This window comes from Calypte anna, chromosome 7, assembly GCF_003957555.1.
Source record: "Calypte anna isolate BGI_N300 chromosome 7, bCalAnn1_v1.p, whole genome shotgun sequence".
NCBI lineage: Eukaryota > Metazoa > Chordata > Aves > Apodiformes > Trochilidae > Calypte > Calypte anna.
The window spans coordinates 29,167,510-29,193,929 of NC_044253.1; the positions used below are offsets into that span (position 1 = coordinate 29,167,510).

A 26,420-nucleotide genomic window follows, 5' to 3' on the forward strand; every position below is an offset into this window, starting at 1 on the left:
TTCCAACAAGATAGTGGAAAACAATTTATTTGACATATTTCCAAAGTAGACAATTTTAGTAAAACACAGGCATAAAACTAACTTGTACAATGGGTTTTTGGAGAAAAGTAAAGAGTCTGGGATGTCGATACCTGGCAATCACTGTTGCTTTCTCAGAAGCGCATGAATTCATAGCAAGAGCACCAATGGAAGCACTGAAACATTTCACCCAGCCAAACCACATCTTCAGAGTGGTCCTGGAAGCAACTGTGTAAACACCAAGGACCCAGATCACCCACGTAGTGATAGCACCTTTGTTAATATATCCATGTGAGTCAAAGCTCCTGGCAGATAATGGCAGCTTTTTCCTTGACTTGGCTGGGCTGTGGATGAGACCCTAATTCAGTATATAATGCAGTTAGTGGGTTTCACTAGGGCCCAGGTTCCTAACTCCTAGATGGTCCTATAGAAACAGTTCCCCTACAGAGCTCACTGGGAATTAGACAACTTGGCACTTTGGGAAAAAAAATAATATAATAAAAAAATAATCCCACTAACTGGGCTCAGAGAGATATTCCAGAATGAAGCCTGGACACAAGTCATCAGGCTATTCATGAGGTTCCTGGTTTCACTGTAGGACCATGAGATCAGTTAGTGAAGGAGTGCAGTTATGTAGCTTCTTCTACAGTTTTCCCCTCTCCCCAGTGGCTGCTGCACATCTTAATTCTGTCGGTACCCAGCCTCCCCACCTTGAATGCTGAGGAATGCTCCACCACCCCCCTCCAACCCAGCCCTGGGAATTCAGTGCCCCATCCCATGGCACCAGAGGTCAGAGATGCTTCCACCTGGCTTGGGCAATACAATCCACCCCCCACCCCCAAAGTATGGGAGATATGAACTAAACTTGCCAGTCACAATGATCCACTCTCAAAGCTTGCTGAAGTGCTGAACTTCTCACTTGAAGCACAGCATTGGGTTAGGACCATTGTGAGCTGGTATACGAAAGAAAGAAGCAAATGACAAAAAAACCTGTATCTGAGAAGAGCATAACCAGCCTCATGAGACTAGGCTAGTTCTTAGTGGTACAAAATTCCTCATCCTGATTCTTTTTTGGCAAAAAAACAGGGGGATGAGGTTGCTATTGGTGTTCTGACAGCTTATTGTTAGGTGTGCTTGTGTTTGTCTGCCTTGGGGAGAGAGAGAGGCAGTCACGGGCAGGGAGGGAAGGCTGAGGCTAATAGAGATGCGGATGAAGCACGGGTAGAAGAGAGGAGACTATGCACAGCCAGGCTGTGACGGTATGGCTAGCTCCACAGACACAAATTCTTCAGGTCGGTCAAGAATACTGTTACTTTGTTTGTTTGTTTCATTGGGTTTCATTGTTAGACAGAAGCAGGCATGGCCTTGGCAGGGAGCCACCCACGCGCTCAGTCAACAGCTATCTTCCTGGAGACAGTTTGGTAGAAGACACCACGCAGCAGGGAGGTGTAGTCAGGCACACGGAAGAGGTGACGCTCCCCGTAGGCCACGTCGTAATCCGCACTCTTCCCTGTGACCAAGACACGGATGTTGGGCTCGTTGGCTTGGCTGCCCACTGCCAACACATAGATCTCGATGCCAGCCTGCTGAGCTTCCTGCACAGCCCTCTCAATGGCCCTGACAGTGATCCCTTGGGAGTTGCCATCAGAAAACAGCAGCACCCTCTTCTTTGCCCCACCACGTGAGGAGCGCTGGTATAGCCCGGTGACAAACCGCAGTGCGGCGTTGACGTCTGTGGCATCATTAATGAACTCCATGTTGTCAATGGCTTTGGCAACAATTGTGTAGTTGTACTGGAACTGGGCTTCCACTTTCTGCTGGTTCTTGCCGCTGTACTGGACCACGGAGACGCGCACGGAGTCATCGGCAGGCTTGCCGGCCTCCAGGAACCGCTCTGCCAGGCGTTTCACAAATTTTTTGGTGGTCTCGAAGTTCTTGCTCCCCACACTGGTAGAGCTGTCCACCATCAGCGTGATGTCTGCCAGCTCAGTGAAGGTGACTGCAAGGGGAAAGGCCCAGGGCTCATTACACTGCGTTTCTCCCCCTGCCTCTTCCATGGACAGCTAATCAAGTGGCCAGCTGTATCACAGAGCTGTATCAAATCTGTCTCATCAGATTTGGGAAATCCCCTCCCTCTGGGTGTTTCTTACCTTGATTTCACAAAATCACAATTGTTCTGGTTGGAAAAGCCGAGTCCAACCATAATTAACTCTAATAACCATTAACCCAACATTACCAGCTCCAGTGCTTAAATGAGATTCCTAAGCACCGCTTCTACACCTCCCATACACCTCCAGGGATGGTGATTCCACCACTTCCCTGAGCAGGCTATACCAGTGTTTAATTAGCCTTTCAGTGAAGAAATTTCTTCTAATTTCTTCTAAACCTCCCCTGGCGCAACTTGAGGCCATTTCCTCTTGTTCTATCATTTGTTCCTTGGGAGAAGAGGCCAACCCCCTGTGGACCCAACTTTCTTTCAGACAGTTGTAAGAGGGAGAACATCTATTCTCAGCCTCCTATTCTCCAGGCTGAACACCCCTGGTTCCCTCAGCTGCTCCTCATAAGACTTGTGCTCCAGACTCTCCCCCAGCACATCGATGTCTTTCTTGTAGTTTTCCCTACCCCAGTGCTGTCCCACACTTGTCTTTTTACCCTTTTGTTTACAGCAGGCTTCATTCCCAGGTATCTTGGATACTCTAGTGATTTCTCAATTCAATCCAGTGCTGTCCTTGAATGTCTGGGGAATCACTGTGCGTCCCAAAGTTAACTCTTTTCCATGAGAAGTCAGAAGATGGTATATGCTTCTGCCTTGGAGGTGTAACCCCACTAAAGTCCTCCCAGTACTCATTTTCCAAGCACCTTTCTCAATTTTCCTTGTCACAGGGCTGATTTTCCCTCTTGCTCCCAGCACCACATGGCAACTGATCTCATTACCTGCCTCAGCCAAAGCCTGCAAAGGACAAACTCTGGCACAGGCCGAGGTGCCAGAAAAGCAACTATCAAGGCTATTCCACCAGATGCTTTAGGCTGATATGTGTGAGTGTCTGACAAGGTTTGTTCACTTCTCCACCCAAGGAGATTCCCTGGTGCAAGAGGTCTCTCTGAGCTCTGCGTTCCCACAAACTCCCACTTCCCCCCACCGCAGCACCCAGAACCCCTTCATGCAACACGAGGAGCCAGTACTCACTTGGGCAGGTGTAGTCTGGACATTTCTTCTCTGTTAAGAAAATCAGAAAGAGTAACATCATTGCTCAATCAGGAAAAGTTATTTTTCCTGTAGTCTGACCCTCCATGGTGCCACCACAGGAACCAATGTTCACCTGGGTCACAGCCACATTGGGCAAAGGCTATAAATGCACATCAGAAAGTGCAGAGCTGTGTGCTTGAAAAGTGCTGTGGACAGAGATGTCTTGGAGCAGGAGAGGACCTGGCCTTGGCTGCAAAGTATTCTGAGAGGCAAAACATGCTTGTCACATGTTTAATTAAACTAAACTTTGGCTACTATTTTCTTCTCTCAACATCTACTTAAGAGCATGACTGGCAAAAGGGGGGGCAAGAGGGGGGGCAAGAGGGGGGGCAGCCTGCATCTCTCGCCCTTTGGCTGAGGCAATCCTCACTTTCTTATTACCTCCAGGCACAACCTTTCACCCACCTTGGCAGACATATGAGGTGATGTTCTGCAAGAAAGTATCATCTAGGAGCTCAGCGTAGTTGTCCCTTTGAATGGACAGTCCTGGCCTTTGTGGTCTGCTTAAACAAGCAATGTCATTCAGGTGATCTGGATTTGGAGGGTTCCGGAAAATGTCACCTATCCCAAGAGAAACCACCTGCAGGGAAGTTAGAGTCCATCACCTGATACATTCATCACCTAATGATGAGAGAAACCTGAGAGAAACCATCTGATGAGAGAAACCATCATTGAGAAACCTGAATGCCTTTCAATCCATGAGGGTTCTGCTGTGTCTGCCCTGCCCTAGCCCTGGGTAGCAAAGGTATGGAGACCCCTAGAGAGCTTATACTGCTCTATTGCTTTGGTTCCTGTGCAGGTGGGGTGTTCCCCTGCACCCTTACCGGGGTGACATCACACAGAGAGTTGAGGGGGGTAGGGTCCCGCAGCGTGTCCGAGCGTCCATCCGTGATGACAATGGCGACCCGCTTGTCCGAGGTGAATCTCCGCAGAAGGTTTTCCCTGGTGAACTGCAGGGCTTCTCCAGTGTAGGTGCCCCCAGCTATCCATTTCAGGTTCTTGACTGCCCTACAAGCACCAACACCAGTGAGTCTGCAAGCCCGGAAGGAGCCCCATGGAAAATGGATCCCATTGGCATGCCTGCAAGGCAGCCAAACATCCCGCCTGCTTGGGAATTGGGGAGGAACCTGGAAAGCTCCTTGGCCTAAGTACCACCTACAATGCCACCAATGTTCCACTAAAGAGAATCTAGCATCCTTGCAGTTGTAGGAGCTGTTAGTCTGAAGATGGAAGATGGGAGGTGAACAGGTATCCCCTAGGTCAGGTCTCTGTGTGATGCACTGAGACCCCCCAGACTCACTGTTTGAGTGCCCCGATGTTGTCTATGTTGGCATCACCCATGGCCACCAGCTCCTGCGTATTGTCGTGGCTGTACTGCACAACTCCCACACGGGACTCCCCGGCTTCAAACTGATGGAAAAAACAGAAGCCAGTGATAGTGAGATACCTCAGGGGGGACAGAAATCCTGCTGCTGCGTTGTACTCAACACTGTCATAGCAGGCTCTGCTGACTCTCCTCTGCCTTATTCCTGGAAGAAGGAACCCTACCAGAAGAGAAAGGCCATAGAATGATGGAATGATTTGTGTTGGAAGGGCCTTTAAAAGTCACATAGTCCAACTCCACTGTCATGTGGGACATCTCCCACTAGATCAGGTTGCTCAGAGCCCTGTCCAACTTGACCTTGAACACTTCCAGGGATGGGACTTCTACCACCTCTCTGGGCAAACAGGGCCAGTGATTCACCACTCTCACTGTAAAAAATTCATCCTACCATCTAGTCTAAATCTACCCTCTTTTAGATTAAAACCATCACCCCTCATCCTATCTGCCCCCACCCTTATAAGGCCCCATTTAAATACTGAGAGGTTAGGACCAGTGAGCCAGTCCATGAAGTGAGGCCCAAGCCCAGGCTTCCCAGCTCAGTGGTCTCAACACATGCCATTGGTAATGGTGGGTAGATAGGAATAGATTTTTTTTCCCAAAAACTTATGTTTTAATTCCAAAACAGTGGTTTTGCTGTTTTTTTAGTGGCTCTTTGCTGGCCATGGACCCACCCATGCCCACACAGGTGTCCAACAGCAAGGTCCCATGGCTTTACAGTCCATGTGCTACAGACATGTCTGTTATGCTCCAAGGAAAGATTGGATCCCAAATGTCCCATCCAAATCATGGGATTTGGAAACAAAACTTCCCACGCACAGCAAGTTACCAGGGAAGAGTTAGAAGAGCAGCATTTGTGTTCCTCTTCAGATTGAAAGACTCACTTCTGGGAGAATACTGACATTTGGGCTGCAAAGATCTTTTTTAGTGCTTTACAGATAGCCTAAACCCTAGGCATTGGGCAGACAAAGGTGTCTGGGTGGCTGGCCACCAGGGAGCCAGGGGAAGCTGCAACACACCTCATGTGCTATCTACACCATCCACCTGAAATGCTCATCAGTACAGGGAAGACACTGAGAGGATGATCAGGTGGATGCTTCAATGAGACATCTGCTCTGGAACATGGACGAAGAATTCACAGCCACACCTGGCAGAGTTCCTTTGTCCAGAAATAGTGAAATCTCTATTTTGGAACAACTAACACGACCTTTTGAGTGGAGGCACTTTCCCCTTTTTCTGCCTGCAGTGAAAAATAAGTGAGTGCAGACGAGGACATCCTAGCACTTCGTGGTAATCTCACCTTCACCCTCTCATCCTTGCTCAGGCGGTCGATAACCTTGATGATGAAGTCCTTGGCAATCTGGAAGTTCTGCAGGCCAATGCTCTCCGAGCTGTCCAACACAAAGAGGAGGTCGACAGGACCACAGGTGCACTCTGCAGCAAAAGGAGAGGAGTGGAGGGTTTGGTGTTTGTCACCTGAGCAGCTGGCCCCGAGCTGCATGCATTGCAGGGAGGGACACCCAAGCAAGCAGCTGATGGCTGCTGCTGGTCCTGACCAGCTGGATGCCTCTGCCCTACCTACCCACAACACCCAGTGTAAAATGAAGATACAATATGAAGTTCAGCAAGGTCCTGCACTTGGGTCAGGGCAGTTCCATGCACAAATACAGGCAGGGCAGGGAGTGCATTGAGAAAAGCCCTGAAGACAAGGACTTGGGGGTGTTGGCTGATGAGAATCTCAATGTGAGCTGGTAACATGTACTGGCAGCCCAAAGAGCCAACTGTGTCCTGGGCTGCATCACCAGCAGTGTGGCCAGCAGGTTTAGGGAGGGGATTCTGCCCCTCTACTCCACTCTTATGAGATTCCCCTGCAGTACTGGGTCCAGTTCTGGAGCCTCCAACACAGAAAGACTTAGAGATACTTGTGTGAGTCCAGAGGAGGCCAAAAAAGAAGCTCAGAGGGCTGGAGCACCTCTGCTATGGACAAAGGCTGAGAGAGTTGGGCTTGTGTAGCCTGGAGAAGAGAAGGCTCCAGGGAGACCTTAGAGCACCTTCCACTATCTGAAGAATCCATGGGAAAGCTGTGGAGGAACTTTTTACAAAGACATGAAGAGATAGGATGAGGGAAATTATTTCAAGCTGAAAGAAGGGAGATTTAGGTGAGATGCTAGGAAGAAATTCTTCACTGTGAGGGTGGTGAGACACTGTCCCAGGCTGTGCAGAGAAGATGTGGCTGCCCCCTGCCTGGAAGTGTTCAAGGCCAGGTTGGATGGGGCTTGGAGCAACCTGGTCTGGTGGGAGGTGTCCCTGCCAATGGCCGAACTGGATCCTTTCCAATCCAAGCCAGTCTGGGATTCAATGAAAGCAGCTTCTGAGGAGAGTCAGGTTACTAATCTTTCCATTAGCGTTTTGCTCAGTGCCCCTTTTAAGACACATAGCATTTCCAAGCTGTGAGTACCCTTGAAACACTCAGTAATTATTCCAAACTCCATTTCCTCACAAGACTTTTCACTTCTTCCATTCACTCAGCCCAGGAGGACAGAGGTGACACTGGTGGGCTGGAGGAGGCTGACTCAGCTTGCTCCCCTCTCTCCCTCTCTGAAGGATATCATGTGCCCTTGGCTCTTCCTTCAAGGTTTTGGACTGAAATACCAACTCACTGGGACAGCACCAGTGAAAAAAAAAACAAAAACCACTCAGCATATTTCTCTGCAGACCAGCACAGGATTTGGGAGGAGGACAACAGAACTGGATCCACAGCATGCCCTAAACTGATGTCCCTTTCAGCTGCAAAAAGGGTGGAGAAAATCCTGAAGCTTTGTTGGCACAGGGCACCAGCCTCAGCAGCCTCCAAACCTCCATGGCACCCTCCAGGAGCGCTCATTGCCCCTTCCTCAGGTATGCTCAGTCCTCCCTCCTGGGCTCTCACCATCTCCAGAGCAGAAGGCAAGGAAAGGCAAAGGGAGGGGTGCATGCAAGGACAAGGCTAGCAAATGTTTGCAGAGCAACTTTGCCAAGTAACACTCACCACAGCAAGCTAGAGGAGAAGGGAAAGAAAAAGAGAACATTAAAATGGTGTACAGGAGGGTTTTTCACATAGTAACTGCAGTAACACGCCTCTGCAAACCCAAAGACACCTGGTTCAGACAATTCCAGCTCATGAAAATTTCCATCCTGTTTGAAACACCCAGATCTATCTCCTGCTCCATGTTGTGACACCCTGATCTGGAACACTGCCTGCAGCAGAGCTCTGTTTCCCCTCACACTGGTGCATTCTTGTTAAACAAAAATAAAGGCAATCTTGGAGGGATTATGTGAGTTGTCAGTGTATGGAGCTCAAACTCTGTTCCTCAAGTACCCTATGTCCTTCCAGCACTTCATTACTGGCCATGGGCCAGAGATTCTTTGCAGCACATGTGTGCTGCTGGTCCTTATGGCAGAACACCCCAGGACCAACCTCCCTTTCCCAAGGGGTTAAGCCAGGCCTTCATACTTTTTAGAAAAAAGTCAGAATATTGTAAAATGATCCCCAAAGACTTTACAAAATTCTCCTCCTAATTTCCCTAAAGGGTAAAACTGCATGTGCAGAGCCACCAACACACCACACACAAGGAAACTTGGTTGCACACCCTATTGCAGAGATTGATCTGGAAGTTCCTGGGTCTATGAGAGGGGACAGCAACACACAAGGGATTTCCCTCATTTTAATTGCTGTCCCACCCTTCCACAAGATCCTTGACTTTATTGTGACTGGTGGAAAGGGACTGATGCCCATGGAATCCCTCTGTATGCTATCTGGGGCTGGCCCTGCTCACCAGGGCCCAGAGACAAAGCAGCCACCTCCTGCTCAGCAAGGAGCTCAGCAGGGAGTGAGGAGCAACACAGGGATACTCACAGCACATCTTCATGATGATGTCCAAGATTTCACATTCCTGGAAACAGAGGTAAAGAAACATTTGAATAACACCAGCCCTGGTGCTGTATTGTGCCCTCAAAGCAGATCCTGATTTGATCCATCACATGAGTGATTTGCAAAAGTGAGGTGCATGATGAAGGGGACTGTCTGGTGATGTACAGGTATGAAGGAAATCTGTCCAGACACTCACTGGGGCAGTAATGGGGGACATCCACCACTCAGCCAGGTAGCACAAGGTTTCCCCAACAGTGAACCCCTCCCAGGAGCCAACACCACCACCAGACTAAGCAACCAAGCAGCATTCTGATCCCATCCCACTCACATCTGGTCCTGGTGGCCCCACAGATCCTGGTGGTCCCTGTTAAACAGAAGCATAGAGAAAGTAGTTACATGAGCAGCTAGTCCTATCTGCAGCCTACTCTGCCCATATCTTGCTACTCAATGCAGAACCTGGAAAACTCTTGGCTTCCCAGTTGGTGGCCCCTGTGCTGGGCTTTTGGGTGCTTGCTTGCATGACACCCTGGGGCTGCACAGTGAGGAGGGGAAGGAAACCAACTTCCACACATGCCCTGTGTGGTGGGAAGGTGAGGTGGTGAGCTCTTGCTGCAGGGAGGCACAGGATCGACATGTGCATGGCATGCATGGCATGGCATTGCCCCCACAGCAAACAGGGGATGGATGGATGGATCTAATTTGCTTGGGAGATGCCTCTCCTATAGCCTCCAAGCCAAGGTAATGCAATACAATCAAGTGGCAACACCAACAACTAAAATGCTTTCAGGTTCAGGGGGGCTGCTCCCAAAGGCAGCTTGCCCTTACTGAACCTGGTTACAGAAGAATTCTCAGCTCCTGAAAATCCCCAAGTGCCTGGATTTTTTGCCTTAACTGGGGATGAACATGATTTCAGTGACCCATGCACCAGGGCCAAGCCCTGTTTTTTGGGAGCTTCATCAGCCCTGCACACTCTGCTCATTGGTGCAACCCTGCCAAGGTCCTCACTTACCGGACGTCCTTCAGGTCCCCTGTGGCCTTTTGCTCCTTTAATGCCCGGGGGCCCAGGGGTTAGGTTCTGGAATAAAAACAAAAGTGAAATCCACAAATCTGTGTGTGCCAGGGTACAGCACCTTCCCCCTCAGACATCTGCTGAGCCCTGCTTAATGATAAAAATGTTATCCGAGACTGCTTTACCCAACTAAATGAGCAGGGACTTTGGAGGGTCAGGACACTGAAAAAATCTCCCTCCACAGGACAGGTGCAACCACTGGTGCTATCTGGAAGCACACAAAACCTTGCAGAGATGATACCCACCTCAAACTAACAGATGGAGGTTTGCCAGCCACAAATTGTAGGACACAAAAGGAAGCTGTGGAGAGAGCTCCCCTTGCCATCAAACACTGATCAGCAGCAAGGAGGGCTTGCAGACTAGCAAAATCTGATGGGCTCTGGCCCACAGGCAAGGTAGTGTTAGAGACCCAGCCCAAAGCCACTGCACTGTGTTCACAGAGAAAGATGATATCCAGAGTACTCACATCATTGCCAGGGTCTCCAGCTTCTCCTTCATCACCCTTAGGACCAACATGGCCTTTTGTTCCCTGAAAGATAGCACAGAAGAGACTTCTGCATTGGGCAGTTGCTGCTAGCACAGTGAAGTTGGTGCTGGCATGCAGTGATCTTGTGAGAGATGGTTTGGAAGGGTGGTGAAGAGCAGCATCTAGGCTCCCTAGCACCAAATTTCAGGGCTATTGAAGGAAAGAGCTTCTTATCTAAGACCTCTTAGATAAGAGCTTCTTATCTAAGACTCTTATCTAAGAGTAGGCTGACACTCTTAGTCTCAAACTCTGTCTCCAGGGCTGCCCAGCAGAGCACTCAGCCCAGGCTGCTGCCCTTGGGTGTTACTACCAAGGCAGGAGGAGATTTCCACCAGAAGCATCTTCTGTAGGGTAAGGTGGGCAGAAGGAGAATAGGACTTTGGAGGAACAGGCTGGTTCAGGGAGCTTTTTTCACTATGTAGCTGATGGAGATGCTGTAGGAGTCAAAGCAGCGACCAGGGGAATTTCTGTTGGGCACATGTGAAGTAGCACACTCACATTAATGCCAGGGTCACCTCTGTCACCTTGCCGCCCCTGGGGATGAAGGAAAGGAAGCACGTTAGGTCAGCCAAGCAGAAATATTGGTCTTACAGCTTCAAAGCAGAACAAAATCTTACCGGAGCACCTGGAAACCCCGTTGTGCCATTCCCAGGAGGTCCATCCTCCCCCTGGAAAGGAAGGGATAAATATATGAGACATTGAAAAGCAGATCCCTTAGATGGCACAGCAGCAGGATCCTGAACCTCCTTGGACAGTTTATGCCCACAGTAAAATGTCTGTGAGTTAGATACTGCTGCAGGCAGCTAAAAGGCTGTCTTACTCATGTGTGACCTGCACAGTCAATGAGAGGAGGGGTCCACTGCCCCACACAGAGACTGGGAATATGGCCACAATATTTCTCAGCCATGTGAGAGTGTAATTTCCCTAACCTGGCCAATACTGCATGGAACCAGTCTGCTGTATATCCTTGCCACAAAGCATGCAATTCTCATGAGTAAACACCACTCACTCTTTCTCCCATCAGGCCAGGATCTCCAGGAAGTCCAGGTGCTCCAGGCAATCCTTTTGGACCCTGGATAGAACAGAAGAAGTGGTCAAGCACTGGATGCTATCCTTATTTCTGAGATGATGCCTTCTGAGGCAACCAGCTACCACCATGGGAGGTGTTTGGCTTACACAAGGGCCATAGGAAGCCTGCAGCCAGGCTTGGGATCCAGCTTGCTCCCCGACCTGTATATCAGAACTGCTGGCAGATTTGGGTGGCTGCCCATGGAGAGCATCTCCCCCAGTTTCTGTGATGGGAAACCAAGTGGCTTGTGGTATGGATATGAGATGAGATGGCCTCAGGGAGGTGGGGAAAACAGCAGCCTTAAGTCCTCATGGGACTTAAGGACCCATGAAAAAAGTCTCAATTTGTCTGCCAGGAAGTTAGCACCTGAGTTTGTATCTACAACAGGTTACCAGGATCCAAGGGGTTTAGAGACAGCCTTAACAGGCAGTATCTCCTGGTCTTCCCTTCATTACCTCCCCCAGAAGATGTGGTGAAGCAGCAGCACTGACCTCATTGCCGCGGGGGCCGTCATCTCCCCTGTAGCCCTTGGGTCCTGGGGGTCCAGGCTCACCCTAGGGAAACACAAAGATCTCTCAACAGGGATTTTCTCTGGTGCTGCTCCTGCCCTGAAGGCCTAGTCCCTTTGTTTCAACAAGTGGATTGAATATCATGTGCTTTCAGTGGCAGCCAGGCTTGCAGAGCTTCTGAGGCCCTAAAAGCCATCCCTTTCCTCCACACCTCGGTCTGGTGGCAGAGGACCTGGTAGGACAGATAGGTAGGTAGGTGGGGATGATGCTTTCTAGTAGCCTTCAACACTTCCAGGGATGGGACATCTACAGCTCCTCTGGGCAACCTGGGCCAGTGTCTCACCACACTCACAACAAAGAATTTCTTCCTAATATATCATCTAAATTCTCCCTTCTCTCAGCTTAAAACCATCACTTCTTGTCCTGTTGCTACATGACTTCAGGAGGTTGCAGAGCCATGGCTGTGTGTGCTCTAAGGAACCAGAGCTGTCACTCTGCCACATTCCATCTGGGCTGCAGCCACCCACCTGTCAGCTGCAAGGCTGCCCAGAGACTGACAGGGACAAGGGAGGAGGTGGGAGGAGAGTTTGTTCTCCAGGAGCTCCAGTAGATATCCAAGGGAACTCCTCGACCTTCTGCTCAGTGCCAACAGCTGGGCTTGGGGTTGGCAGGAGATTCACAATGATAATGGGTTGAGTGATGTTGAGTGATGATGCTCTTGGCCCCAGCTCCAAATGCTTGAGCAAGACAGTATCTCATGTGGAGCCAGGTATGCAGCTGGTCATCAGGCAATGGAGATGACAGGTGAGAAGAGGGAAGGCAGAGAGCAAGCTGTGGTGGGAGTGAGTGATTCACAGAATAACAATACCATTTGGGCTGGAAAAAACCTTTAAGACCATAGAATCCAAATGCTGACCTAGCACACTGTCAAGTCTACCACTAAACAATGTCCCTCAGCACCACATCTACACATCTTTCCAATCCCACCAGGGATGGTGACGCCAACACTGCCCTGGGCAGCCTGTGCCAGGGCCTGACAACCCTTTCAGGGAAGAAAAGGTTTCTAATATCCAATCTAAACCTTTCCCATCATAAATTAAGGCCATTTCCTCTTGTTTTACCACTTGTTCCTTGGGAGAAGAGACTGACCACCACCTTGCTCCAATCTCCTTTCAGGCAGCAGAAGAAAGAAAAGGTCTCCTCTCAGCCTCCTTTTCTCCTGGATGAACACCCCCTGTTCCCTCAGCTGCTCCTCATAAGACTTCCTCAGGCTGGCTCACTGGTACCTGAGCATCACAACAGCACATGCTCAAGAGCTTCCTCTGTATTTTCAGGGCAACATCAGCATCTCTGAGTTCTCTTGTGAGATTCTCACAGTGTGGTGGTTCAGCCCAGCCTTCCAGCCACTCCCTCTCTCCCTGCATGACACCAGCTCGTGCCAAACATCCCTGCATGCAGTTCACAGCCCTGCCTCTTACAAGGAAAGGTGTGTGGAGACGACTGAAAATTGCACAGTGGAGAGCACTAAACTGCTCCAAGGTAAGTGACCTTATTTTTGCACTAAAGCCCAGAAGAGAGAAAACTGGGAAGGAGGGACAGGAACTCGTGATTGTTCCCATCAGCCAAAGCTGGATCAGCAGCACCCTTGGCTGGCTGGGTCAGTGCAGCACACAGACCAAAGCTCTCACAGCCCTGGAGGAGTTTAGGATGATGCAGAGTCTTAGATTGGGAAATCCTTAGCAGCTCCCTGTCCATCACTTTTCTGGGTGCCATAGGAACTGTAGGAGAAAAGGACACCAAGGCCATGAAGAGAGAGGAACCACCAAACCTGCGTGTGAGGACCAGGGAAACAGCTTGCTGACCTTTAGCTTCACTTAGAGAAGAGGATGAAAGGGAGTCACAAGTTAGAGGGAGCCCTTTCCTCTTGCCAAGAGAAATACACTTCAAGAGCCAGAGCTTACAGATAACACAGCTTGAAAAACACTTGTCTGCCAAAGCTTCTCTCTTGCCCAAGTCCGATTACACTTTTATTTTTAATTTGGCCAAGCAAATGCATTCTTCCTCATCTTATGGAAAATAACATCCTCATTTTGCAACTGCTTTTGAAATCTCCCTGGAATGATGGAGGTGCTGGGGCAGTCTCTGGTCTGGAGGGACATCAGAGCTGCTTCTGTAATGCTTCCCTCTCTGACAGGCATTTGACTCAAAGTGCAGTGCTCAAGTGAGCACTCGCTCAGTGACAGAAGGAAACCATTCTTTCCCCTTTCTCCTTCTCCCCACCATCCTTGCACAGCTTCAGCTCCCATCTCCACCTTCACTCTGATATTCTGTGTAATCCTAAGTATACCTTAAGCTTGGAATGAGCCTCTACTACAACGAGAGCATCTCCAGTCCTTCCTCTTTCACTGGTGTGAGCCTGCAGCTCCAGTCCCACACACACAAAACTGCCTTCCCACCAGGGACACCTCCTGAAATGTCACCTTTCACCATGGCAGTGCCCAACAAGCTGGATGCTGCCAGATGCTCTTTGGTTGCAGTAGGACCTTAGCTCAGATACAGACAGTAGGACCTGGACAGTACTCCTGCATAAATACAGTGCTCTTCCCCATCACAAGACGGTCTGGATGGTAGCCTGATTCCAGGCAGGAACAAGCATGTCCTCTCCCCAAGCTGCTGTATGGTGCAGGTCATGGGGGTCACCCATGCTGGGGGGTAAGGTGAATGCAACAGTGGCTCCTCCATGGCTGTCCTGCACTCCAGGTATTCACAGTCCTTCAACACTTGGTTCACCATGAAGGAGTTCAGAAGTGTCTTGTTTCTGTCTGCATGCTGGTCTCCATTCTTTAACCCTTTTGGGGTGTCCTGCTCCACCAGCATGGGAACGTTTATCTCAAAGCTTCTCTGTATCTTGGGCTCCATCAAAACTCTGAAGTTATGGGTAGGTGGGAGTTATCCCATAGAGTCCCATCTGAGAGTGATGTTAAAGAGTGCTTGCTCAGATGGAAAGCTCGTGTTGGCCTTTGCAGTCAGCTGCCACAGAGTATTTAACCCAGCAACACCTCCAGACCCAGAGTTATCAATTGTGAGCTGGGTACATCTTTGAGAAGAAAGAGCCTTGAGCTGTGCAGAGGTCAGAAGCCTTCCTCAGGCTGAAGATAGATGTCTTTGCTTTCCAGAAACCCCATAAGGTCTGAGATTTGTTCCTCAAGACACAGGAGGACAAGCAGACCCAAGAGCAGGAAGGGTCAGGCCTTGCAGTGTGCAGACTTGAGGAAAGCTGGCTTTGGGACAGACTGTCTCAGCAGATGCTAAGGGTGACAGGGACATGGCTGGGGTGTCATCAGGCTATTCTCTCTGACACAAGATGTCTCATTGACTCCCTTGGCCAACGTAAGCAGCATCTGGCTCCAGGCCTGAACATTTTGCACATTGCTGCAGCTCCCACTTGCTAGTTTCCAGATCTGTTAGATGTGTTGACATCTGTTTCCATGGGATTGGGAAATGGCATGGAGGTTGCCTTGTCCCCAGCCCAGCAGCCAAGTCTCCGTATTTTTAACCCTGTTCATCTTCTGGGTTGTCCTAGAAACCTCTGCCCCTCTGCAACAGCTTTGTTACTTACTCTGGAAGATGCTGAGAACTTGGCTCAAGATACTGTGGCAGAAGTTAAGCTCCATTCCCCACTATCCCACCCCACCAGTTCCAGCTAGAAAGTTAAACCAAGCTCTTACCTGGTCACCAGGTGGTCCAAGGGGTCCTTCCCGTCCTTGGTCACCAGATGGTCCAGGCTCTCCCTGAAAAGGCACACAGAGGACATGAGAAATTCAAAGAGGGACAAGCACAGTGTGCAAAGGGCAGCATGTGCAATGGGGAGCAGGGATGTGGCACCAGTGGCTTGTGCTGGGTAGGAACAATCATCCAGACAGTGAGGTGTTTGAGGCAGATTCAGGAGCTGGGTGGGGAACTATCAGAGATATGGGGACAGACAGATGCCCACCTTAAACCCAACAGGAAGAGCTTCTGATGGGAAGGAGGGCCTGCCTCTGGGTGACAGGTTTCAGCCCATTTTATGCCAGAAATCAAATGTCTGGAGAGATCCACCTAGCAATGCCTCTGTAGATACACAGACCTGGCCCCAGCCCCCAAATGGTGTAGTGGCCCTTCCCAGCCACACTCTGCTTTTTCAGAGCAGCTCCTACCCTGGGAAGTCAGCTTGGACAGGAGCCCCATGCAAGGACAGAGACTCCAGGTCTGCAGCTTCCTTCCTCTACTCCCTCTTCCTCCAGCCTCTGGAGCAAGTTTATGGGAGAGGGATGTCCTCACCTCTCACTGCAAGTGTTCTCTCCTCTCCTTTGCTAACACTCAGCACCCTGAGCTGGGTTAGGACTGTTTGCAGAGAGCTGAGCCCAGAAAAACCCAAGTCTGAGCATTATTGCACCCTAACAGCAGCACCATAAGGAAATGGCCAAGGGCTGGGTATGACCGAGTTCAGCTTTCACTTAACCTGTGCTGGACTGGGACACTTTGCCACCAGCCCAGCTGAGCTTTGTCCCTGCAGGGCAGAGTGTCTGCCAGACCCACGCTGTCCCTGGGCTACTCTGCCCATCTAGACCCATGGCCAGAGGGGCAAAATGAGAGCCAGGAGGCACTGCTCCCCACCCCTACATCCCAAGGGCTTTCTGGCAATTCAGGAGAAAATTTTTCTTCTCTGCTAAGTGGAGCATTCCCCTTAGCAGGGCTGGGGGACAGCTGAGCACAGGGCTTTGCACCTTAAAGCTAAGTAAGCCACCCCCCAGGATCATCCAGGACATCGAGCATCTTTGCAGGAGATGGTGGTCTGAAGTGGTGGAGCCAGGCAGACTCCAGCCTGTGGGCAAGGGAGAACCTCAGAAGCCTCCTATGACAGTCACACCTGACCTAAATCTCTGAGGAAAATGGTTAGATACTTGGGAACCTAAAGCTATTGTTTGCAAGCTCCAGGCTTCCAGATGCCTAAGCCAAACAGTAAATATAAAACACAACTTCCAAAGGGCCCTGAGCACTAGTGGAGACTGGTGGAAGCCTCATGCTTGGACATAAACTTGGAAGGAAGCAGCCCATCACCTGCTGAACAATTTAACTCCAGGATGCTTGCGTGCCTTCATCTCCTGCACATCTGCCCTGCACACCACGACCTCCCTGAGCAGTGAACAGGAAAGAGGGAGGCAGCCAATATCCCCCAACCAGATCTGCCCTCTCCCTAGTGTGGACCTCTGCACCTCCTGGGAGCTGGTGGTGGGTCCTGGCTGTCTTCACAGCAGGGACATGGGAAGAGCTGGGATGCTGCTCCTGGATTCCCTGGATGCAGCAGTGTCCCTTGTCCCTCCCTGGTGTCTGTGGCACCTTTGCCTCTTGCCATGTTTATCCTGGCTTGCCCAGGGGTCTTGCCTCACTCTCTGTGACTCACCCCCCCAGCAGACAGGAAAAATACTTTCCTAGTGACTCTCACCCAAAAAGGGAGGGAAGGGTGTTCCCCCTCCAGTCAGCACCCATACAGGCTGCCCTGCCACTGAGGGCATTTGTGCCCTCCTTTCCAACTCAATTGTCCCTCCCCACAGCCAGAGAGGAGAACATTGTCTCATTGCTCTCCATCAATTTGTTTTGGAGCTGCAGGGCAGGGAGCAACCCCTCTCCGCCTGGCTCTTGGCTTGCTGGGCACCCTCTCCTTTGCATTCTGGCTGATTGGTGTTAAGCTGACAGCATAACAGGGCAGTTGCTGGGGGACAACAGTAAGCAAAGGCAGGTAAAGGCCTGCTGGCCCCCAGGCTGATAGAGTTAGCCACTGGGCACCTATATCTAGTTTCTGGCTACCCAGCAGATGCTGAAAGCCACCCCCCACAGACGCAGTTACCGGCTCTCCTCTTGGCCCACGGTCTCCTGGCGAGCCTGGGGGGCCTCTTTCTCCATTGCTGCCCTGCAAGGAGATGGTGGGAATAGAAAATTAAGACCTGCTCCCACCAGCAGCAGCAAAGCCCTCCCCCACTGCTCACCCCAGAAGGGGGTCACCCCCAGCCCTCCACAGGGTACCAGCCCCAGCCCATGCCCTGCTGACGCACTGGGTGGTAGTGGTCCCATCACTCACCCGTTCTCCAGGAGGACCATCTGCACCCGGAGCACCCTGTGGAGAAATGACAGGGGTGATCAGCCTGTGGGGATGGCCTGCAAGCACGCACAGGGGACATCACGGGCATAGGCAAAGACCTCACCTCGTCGCCTGTCTCTCCTGCTGGTCCAGGTTCACCCTGGTTTCCAGGTGCACCCTGGTATGAGAAAGCCACAGGGATGGAAAAAAGACAAATCAGCAGGGCTTGGAGCAAAGCCCTGAAGACCTGCAGAGCCTTGGGCAAGCTCTGCTTGAAAGCCAAGTCTCACGTATGGAACCTCTCCTTCCCTCTCAGAGAGAGCAGAGGATGCTCACAGAGGGGTGCTGCACCCACCTTCTCTCCAGGGCTGCCAGGAATTCCCTGCCGACCAGGTTTTCCATCATTCCCAGGCTCCCCCTTCACAAGGACACAAAGCACCATCAAGAATGCATCCAGTGGTGGGTTTCAACTTCCACAGTGTAGAAGCTGTCAAGACCCTCAGTCCACTCCAAGCCCTTTTTTAGGCTGTATTCTATCCCCAAGGACCTCCCCATCCCCAGCAGATCTCCCCCTGCCCACCCACTTTCTCACAGCAGCCCCCAGGATTAGAACACAAGTGGTAGAAGGAGCAGCTGAGGGAACTGGGAGAGTTTATCTTGGCAAAGAGGAGGCTGAGGGGAGACCTCACTCCAGACCTCCTACAAATCCTCAAACAGAGGTTGGAGCGAGGTGGGGGTGTTGGTCTCTTCTCCCACATAGCTAGTGATGAGAGGAAATGGCCTCAAGTTGCACCAGGAAAGGTGCACCAGGTGCATATTAACAACAGTTTAACTGAAAGAGTGCTCAGGCATTGGAACAGACTTTCCAGGGAAGTGATGGAGTTCCCGGAGGGTGTTAAAAAACCATGTAGACTTGGCACCTTAAGACATGGTTTAGTGGGTATGGGGATGTTAGGTTGACAATTGGACTTGATGAAATTATTTCCCAATCTTAATGATTCTATGTTCTCAAGGATGCTTGTGCCAGGCAGCATCCTCTAGCAAGGGTTTGCCCCTAAGCAGTGCAAGGAGACCAGTGATGGGTCCATTGGCATCTCTGCCTCTTGCATATGGGTGTCTCAGCACCTCTTCTCCCACATGAGGCTGAGCAGAGTGACTCACCTTTCTTCCCTTGGGTCCATAAGCACCAGCATCTCCCTTTGGTCCTGGTGGACCCTGAACTCCCTGTTGAAAACAAAGGTAGTTATCATGGAAAACTATGGCAGCATCATTATCCACAAGACACTGGGCATGGGCCGACCATCTTGGCAGCCCAGCGGGGTGGACAGGAGGGATGTGCACTCTGAAGCAATGCAGGGATGGCATGGTGACCATCCCACCACCAGGGATGGCATGGTGACCCTTACATGGTGACTGCAGCTACAATGCTGAGGCACTGCACAACTGAGAGTGCTTCTCTAGCTTGGAGGAAAACAGCAGAAAAGAGGGTTGTTTGGCTTCTGTGGCTGGACTGCTGTGATAGTGATGCAACCACAGAGTTCTCATACTATGAGCATGGAAACAAGCTGGGAAACTGGAGAAACGTGATGTCAAAATAATGTTTTCCAGAGCCTTCCAAAATCTTCAACACTGAGTGGCTGGTCACACCAGGCTGGAATTTGTTGATTCTCAGACTGCCTACTGGGCACTGAGCTCTTCTTTGCCAAGTTCCTGTGCTAAACAGCCCCTAGCCAAATGCTACCCCAGTGTCCACCTTCTCAGACATCCCCATGCAGGGGGGGAAGTCTTCTAGGCAGGCTGGGAACACCTCCAGGATGCCACACTTCAGATGAGCATTGCACATCTAGAGGCACACATCCAAGTATGGTAACACCCTGCCCATGGTTCCCCTTCCCTGGAGCTCCCTTTTTCCACATGCCATCATGGCAGACTGGCTGCTCTGGTTTATTGGTATGGAAGGGGCACCCACAGGGTACATACATCAAATCCGGGTGAGCCTTTGCAGCCAGGTAACCCGGGGTATCCAGCTTCACCCTGTCAGAAAGACAAAGAAGGGGTCTCATGAGTGGTACCCATGTGAAGACCCCACCCATCATCCCAGAGCCCAGGAAGGAACAAGCTGGTGAGGGGATAGCCCTGCAGGGAGGAAGCCCCACTGTTCCATGTGGGACATTGGCTTCATTCCAGGATCCCACAGGGATTTTGGAAGGTCCTCAAAGTAAGCAAAGTGCACCAGAGCAGAGATTTACCTTCATGCCATCAATGCCATCGATGCCACGCCTGCCCTTGTCACCCTGAAACAGAGAACAGACCATGAAGAAGTGATTCCCAAAGACTCTTCTGCCCTCAGGCATCAACCAGAAAGAATACAAGGTACAAAAGCAGAGGCTGACCTTGGCTCCTTTGGCTCCTCTCGAGCCCTGAAAAAGGAAGGAGAGAAATATTAGGCCCCAACAACAGCTGACCCACACACACAACCCCAGCCACGCTGCTGTCCCCACCCCAACCGGGTGCTCAGGCAGTAACCATGCCCTGCGTGCCACTGCTCTGTCCTGCCCTCTCTGGCTGTGCCTACAGCACTGTGCTGGTCTGATCCCCAAGGCTGCAAAACGGATGATCCCATCAGATCCCTGCTCCTGACAGTGCTGACAGGAGGGACAGATGCCCAGGCACATACCAGACCTCAACATCACACAGCTGTGGGGGGAACCTGGGGTGACAAAGCTGGGGACACAGAGATCTCTTCCCAACATCCTTTGCCATCCTCACCTTTTCTCCTCGAGTTCCTTTGTCACCCTAGAAATGAAAGGAGACAAAGAAATGGGAGAATGAAAACACAGCACAAAGCCTGTGGTCCATCTAGGAACCATGCATGTAACTCTGAAGTCCATGTACCTTCATTCCTTGGTAGCCAACGGGTCCCATGTCTCCTGGCCTGCCCTACAGGACAGAAAAAAAGAGACAGATAATGGCACCAGACATTGCCAGGGGGCAGTTTCCCCAAGGTTCTTGAGGCTGATCTTGGGCCCCAGTCACCATACCCTCCCATCCCTCCAGACTTTCCCACAACTCTGCTCCTTATTTTCCTGGTCTGCGAGCACAGGATTATGGAGAGCAGAGAGGATTTGCCTTCACCTCCACCATCTCCAGCCCTTGCTGGGGGTGAAGGGAACTGGATGCCTGGGGACACGTCATCTGGGATAAAAGAGAAGGGCAGAAAGAAGGAAAAAATCTGTGTGTGCACGATGTGCAGTTTCCAAATTGGGAATGCACAAGCTGAATAACTCCAGAGTCACGTGTGCGAGAGAAACACACCTCCCAAAAATAAATCTACCTCAAAAAAAGGGAGGAGGAGGAGGGAAATAGTTTCCTCATGCTCTTAGGTTATTATTTCCCAAAAGTTTTCTCGTAACACTGCTGTGCTTGTTGTGTCAGAGGGCGCAGGAGGGAGCCCAGAGTCCACCCCTGGGCTGGCATAGATGAGTCAGAGCCGTGTCCTCCAGGAGGAACAGCTATTTTGAGTGAGGAACAAGGAAGCCTTGTAGCAAGAGAGGAGGGGCCCACCCCAGTGCCCGCCAGGAGCTGGGGGGCTGTGGAGGGGGACAGCTGGCCATGACTCCAGAAACCACTCCATGGAAATGGGGTGTCGTAGGGACAAGGGATGGTGAGGATGCACCCAAGAGCTATGTCCAAGAAGCCCCCAAGCAGAGTCACCAGGATTGGTCCTTCACTTACTGGGTCTCCAGCATCTCCTTTCTGGCCAGGAAGACCTGGTTTGCCTCTTTCTCCCTGCAGGACAGGACAGAAATAAAGTTAGGTCATCACCCCCTGGAACAGAACAATGACCTGCTGAAAGGAAAACAGAGAGGCCCTGGAACAGGCTGCCCAGGCAAGTGGTTGAGTCACCATTCCTGGAGGTATTTAAAAGATATGGTGCTTAGGGCCATGGTTTAGCAGTGGACTTGGCAGCGCTGGGTTAATGGTTGGACTTGATCTTAATGGTCTTTTCCAACCAAAACAATTCTATGATGGCAGCAGCAATGCTCCATGGATGTGGGTAGTATATGACACCAGCTACACGGGAGCACCTCCCCATGGGACATTGCTGAGGGTCAGAGACCCATGCCCCCCCTCACCGGTTTCTGAGCATCCCCAGTGATCCTGTCCCACAGAACATCTGCAGCTTGTCCCTCACCTCATTGCCCGGGTCGCCAGGAGGTCCAGGGGGTCCTCTGGGAGGCTGCAGGAGAGATGTATGGGTCAGATCAGCCATTGAGGCACAGCCTTGGGCTATGGAGATGCAAAGGAAGGGGATGGGGTGGCCTTGAAGCCCAGCTCACCTGGCACTCAAAGGTGCAGCACTGCCCAGCGAGAAGGAAAAAACAGTGTTAGAGAGCATCATGAGGGTCAGGCTGCAGCCTCCTCAGGGGGAGCTGCCCGACACTGGTAGCAGCTGCCTGCAGGGCTGGGCTGTGCCACCAAGCCCTGCATGCCTGAGGGTGACCCACAGGGTCAATGTTCTGGGGGACACTCACCAATTGCTCTGTATTAGCTTTCTGCAAGACAAAAAAGCAAAGAGAGAGTTTGTGAGGGACGGCTGAGCCAGGGGAGGAGGCAGGCTGGGGATGGGGCAGGAGGTGCTCACGATCATGTCAATGATGGTGTTGATGGTTTCCTCCACATCAAGCTCTCGGGTTGGCTTCAGGCTGGTGGCAGTGAAGTTGCGGCGGTAGGCATGGTCCGTGGCAATGATGTTGAGACGCTGGTCCTAGGGTTGGGGGATGAGGAGGGTAGGGTGAGACCTGCGTGCACCCCTTTGGGACCCATCCCTAGAGGCCAGCCTCAGGACCCACATTCTTTCTTCCAGATAAAGGCTCTGAGAGGCATCCTGAGCCTCCTTCACTGTGCTCATGACCCTACCAGGAGCATCCCTGCTGTGTGGTCCCTACCAGGTGGTTGGGGGAGATGGCAACGGAGAACACTTTGATCCCCAAATGTTTGGCTTCATTGGCAGCATCATCCAGGCCTCCGCAAGGCTCCTTGTATCCTTCCAAGGGATGGCCATCGGTCACCACAATCAGGTATTTATTCTCCTTGTGATGGGAGCCACTGCAAAGATTTCAGCACAGGATTTAAAGTAGCAAGTATCTAACACCTTTAACTGAGGTGCCTCTGGACGCTCACCCCAGGCAGAGCCACAGCCCATGGTCAGGGCTCATCCCTGCAAAGCCAGAGCACTAGTAACCTGCCACCCTTGTGCCTAGGTGACCTCTCCCACCTTGGGGAGAGCTCTGCACAACTCACAGGGCTGCCCTAGCCCAGAAGCAGCTCCCCATCTCCATCTACCACAGTAATATTGCCAACATCACCCTCTTCCCCCACCCCAGCTCTGCTGCCTTACCTGATGAGCAGCTCCTCAATACCCCGTTTTATGGCACAGTCAGTGTAGGTGCCTTTCCCAATGTAGTTCACAGATGACACAAGGTTCTTCAGCTCATCCCGGCCGCTGGGCATGGAGGTGAGGCTCTTGATGAGCACAACCTCATCACTGTAGTGCAGGGCCCCAGTATTCCACACCAGGTTGCGGTCACAGCGGTAGTACCTGTGGGGACACAGCAGGACACCTGCTTTCAGCACAGCTCCCACCTTCACTTCCACCTGGTCTTGTGGAAGGTGTCCTCTGCCCATGGAGAAAGGTTGGAACTAAGTGATCTTTAAGGTCCTTTCCTACCCAAATCGTTCTATGATTTTATGATTCACTTGCTCTGGACCCCATGCGCACTGTGGGGCTCTGCAAGGGGTCCCTGCCTTCTCATAAAGCTGGGATGTACATGGGCATGCAAAGCCCAGCCATGAGGCAGTCTGTCCAGTTGGTGGAATGGCAAAGGGGTGCAGTTGGAAGGTGTCTGCACAGGTCAGACAGTTTGGCAGAGAGGCTGCCCAAAGAAGTGCCAGGTTCAGAAGATGCTGAGCTGTGTGAACCCACACAGCATATAACCCACACAGGAACTGAGGTGGGCTTTCCAGTGCCACACATGTTAAAATCAGAGGGATGCCTTCCTCTGAAGGATGCTCTGAATCAGAAATAGGTCTTTTCAGGATGTGGAGGCCATCCCCAAAGGGATGTGGTTGCACAGGTCCTAAGCTTGCACTTTCCTAAGCTTATCTTCTCTCTGCCCAGCAGCACCCCTCCCAAAGTCACCTGAGCACTGCCCACTGCTGTCTCCCCCATCCCACTGCTTCCAGTTGCCTTGCCATCAACCATGCCCACCATGCCTGGCAGCAAAACATGCATGGTGGTGGCTTGCAGGGCCAGAGCAGGCAGAATGCAGCAGGATGGGCACAGGGGGCTTTTGGGGTGGGCTCAGGAAGTCCATCCCTCTGCCTGTGAGCAGTGGGGCTCTGGAAAAAGCCCAGAGCCTTGCTTAAGAGAGAGTCATGCCTGGGAAGTTGTTCCCGAGCACAAGACTCCTGGTCATTCAGGGCCTTGTAAAGTACCTCTCCTGCCTGGCAAATGGTCAGGTGAGCTGCTAACCCCTCCCACCTGTCTTGAAATTAAGACCTTGTCCCTCCAGCACTGGTACATCCCCAGAGTGCCAGCACTGGAACAACCCCACAGTGCCAGCACCCCTCTCTTGCTGTCCCAATTGTCTCAAAAAGACCCCCAAGCCTCCAGGAGCTGTGGTGCTCTCGAGCATTCCTGGATCTCCTCCCAGCAGGTGAGCCATAGCCATTGCCTGCAGCCCTTCCCTGTATCACCCCCACTCCAGGATCTGGGAGCCTTGGTACTCCTGAGCATCCCTGGAAAAGCTAGGGTCAGACCCGGGGTGGGTGAGGAGGCAGGTGAAGGGCTGGGCAATGGGGGGCATGAGGGGCACCCAAAGCTAGGTTCAATGCTACAAGGTTTGAAACTTTACTCTGCCCAGCCCAGGAATGTTGGGTTTAACCTCAGAGGTGCCCCATTGCCTTCCAAGCACCTGGGTTCTTGTGGTTCTGAGCCACCAGTGGCACAGGGATCAGCATCACTTTGGCTGACCCAGCCAGCCAGATGGGTTGGGGTCCCGGGTCTGCCAGCCCCAGAAGCTCTTGCTTCCTGAGGGTGGGTGCAGGCAGCCCTGCTAAAGGCACGCTGCTGCCCTCAGCACACACAGACTAAAAATGGAACATCTGAGGACCATCAGAGGGAAGAGGTGCTCCCACACCCCCCTTCCCTGGCATCCTGGCTTTCTTCCTCTCCCTGCATGGACAGGCATGCAGGGTTGCCTCAGCATCCCACCTGGCACCAGGACCCACCCCTAAAGCCACCTGGACAAACCCCTCAGAGATGTACCTGCTCGTCAGCTTATCAATGAACCGGTTGGTGAAATCTTTTACTTGGGTAACCAGGTCTCCAAAAGGCTTCACCCTCAAAGCAACACTCTCTGAGGTGTCCAGGACAAAAAACAGGTCCACAGGGCAGTCTGGAAGATGTGGAGAAGCAGGAGTGGGCAGGCTGCATGGCCTCCCCAAGCCAGAGATCCCGGGACACTCGGCTGCAGCCCCGTTCCCTCCCAGCAGGACGGGTGCCAACGAGGTGGCTCTCCCATCCCAACCCGATGAGAGACACCAGCACACATGCATGGCTGAGGCTGCTCATTTGTCTTGGCATCAGGGGTAAGCTGAATGGAGCACATATTCAGAAAACACCAGTTTGAGGCATTTAACAGCTTCCTATACATATTTTTTTCATTTATACGTTTTTTTTCCTTTACGTTAAAAAACTGTCTTTGCAAGGACAAGTACTCAGTTATTGTAAACTATAATTTGCAGCTGCAGCAACAACTTAAAGAAATAAAAACCAAGACACCAAGACATGAGAGCAATTAGCACTATGAAAAAGTGATTATTTTCTGTCACAAATACATTGCAGAGGAGAGCAAAGGCACCTTTAAAACCTAGCACCAAACCCACAGTCTTTCAGACCTCTGAACTGGTATCAGCTGTGACCCCCCCAACCACACCCAGTGCTACCGGTAACACCTGACAAGACAGACCCAAGGAAATGGACCCCCCAAAAAAACCACAAGAAACAAAACCCACACATTAAAAATGGGTACATCTTGCAGATCCTCTTCAATCCTACATCCCTCTCTTCGGCAAATACAAATTTTCCCGAAAACATCCTGACAAAGCTGCAGCTACAGTCCACCCAACTGGACTTCTCTGCTCATTCTGAGTAGGAAAACCACCCTGGGAAGCAGTCTGGACTTACCTTCTCCATTGGCGACCCGAGTGGTGAGTTCTGGGCTCTGAGCCCACAGTTCCCCCCCCAGGAAGACAGCCGGGAGCAGCACAGTGAGCAGAAAGCCTCGCAGCCTCATTTTGTTGGGTTCAGATTACCATCGAGCTGGATGGAAGGAAAGAAAAGTGGGGAAGAAGAAGTCGGCAGCCGGGAGAGGCCACGGTCCGGGGGCAGGAGTCGCTGAAGATACTTTTTTTTACCACTTTCCCCTCGGTTTCCGTGGGAGGGAGAGCAGGCAGGAGGGTAAGGGTGAGGAGGAGACTTCTCCAGCCCGAGGACAGAGGGAGGGATC

At 51.5% G+C, this 26,420-nt stretch overlaps 1 protein-coding gene across 3 annotated transcripts; it reads right to left on the reverse strand.

The window, feature by feature from the left end:
- On the reverse strand, positions 1-26,420 carry COL6A1 (collagen type VI alpha 1 chain). Of its 3 annotated transcripts, none has more exons than XM_030454510.1 (36): positions 26,329-26,420; positions 26,099-26,233; positions 25,178-25,307; positions 23,249-23,449; positions 22,797-22,956; positions 22,493-22,615; positions 22,383-22,403; positions 22,188-22,208; positions 22,043-22,087; positions 21,583-21,636; positions 20,743-20,787; positions 20,617-20,643; positions 20,241-20,267; positions 20,097-20,141; positions 19,828-19,881; positions 19,009-19,071; positions 18,203-18,265; positions 17,972-18,025; positions 17,848-17,883; positions 17,617-17,679; positions 15,458-15,520; positions 11,712-11,774; positions 11,161-11,223; positions 10,769-10,819; positions 10,650-10,685; positions 10,092-10,154; positions 9,566-9,631; positions 8,885-8,920; positions 8,542-8,578; positions 7,675-7,683; positions 5,947-6,080; positions 4,566-4,675; positions 4,090-4,273; positions 3,671-3,845; positions 3,206-3,235; positions 1-2,017 (listed from the first exon to the last, which is right to left on the reverse strand). In XM_030454510.1, exons 2-36 carry the CDS (start codon positions 26,205-26,207, stop codon positions 1,407-1,409), a joined length of 3,072 nt encoding a protein of 1,023 aa, XP_030310370.1. In that variant the 5' UTR covers positions 26,208-26,233; positions 26,329-26,420; the 3' UTR covers positions 1-1,406. The 3 variants fall into 3 exon arrangements, with proteins under 3 accessions (XP_030310370.1, XP_030310371.1, XP_030310369.1); XM_030454511.1 differs by having other exon boundaries at positions 26,319-26,335; XM_030454509.1 differs by lacking the exon at positions 26,329-26,420 and having other exon boundaries at positions 26,099-26,310.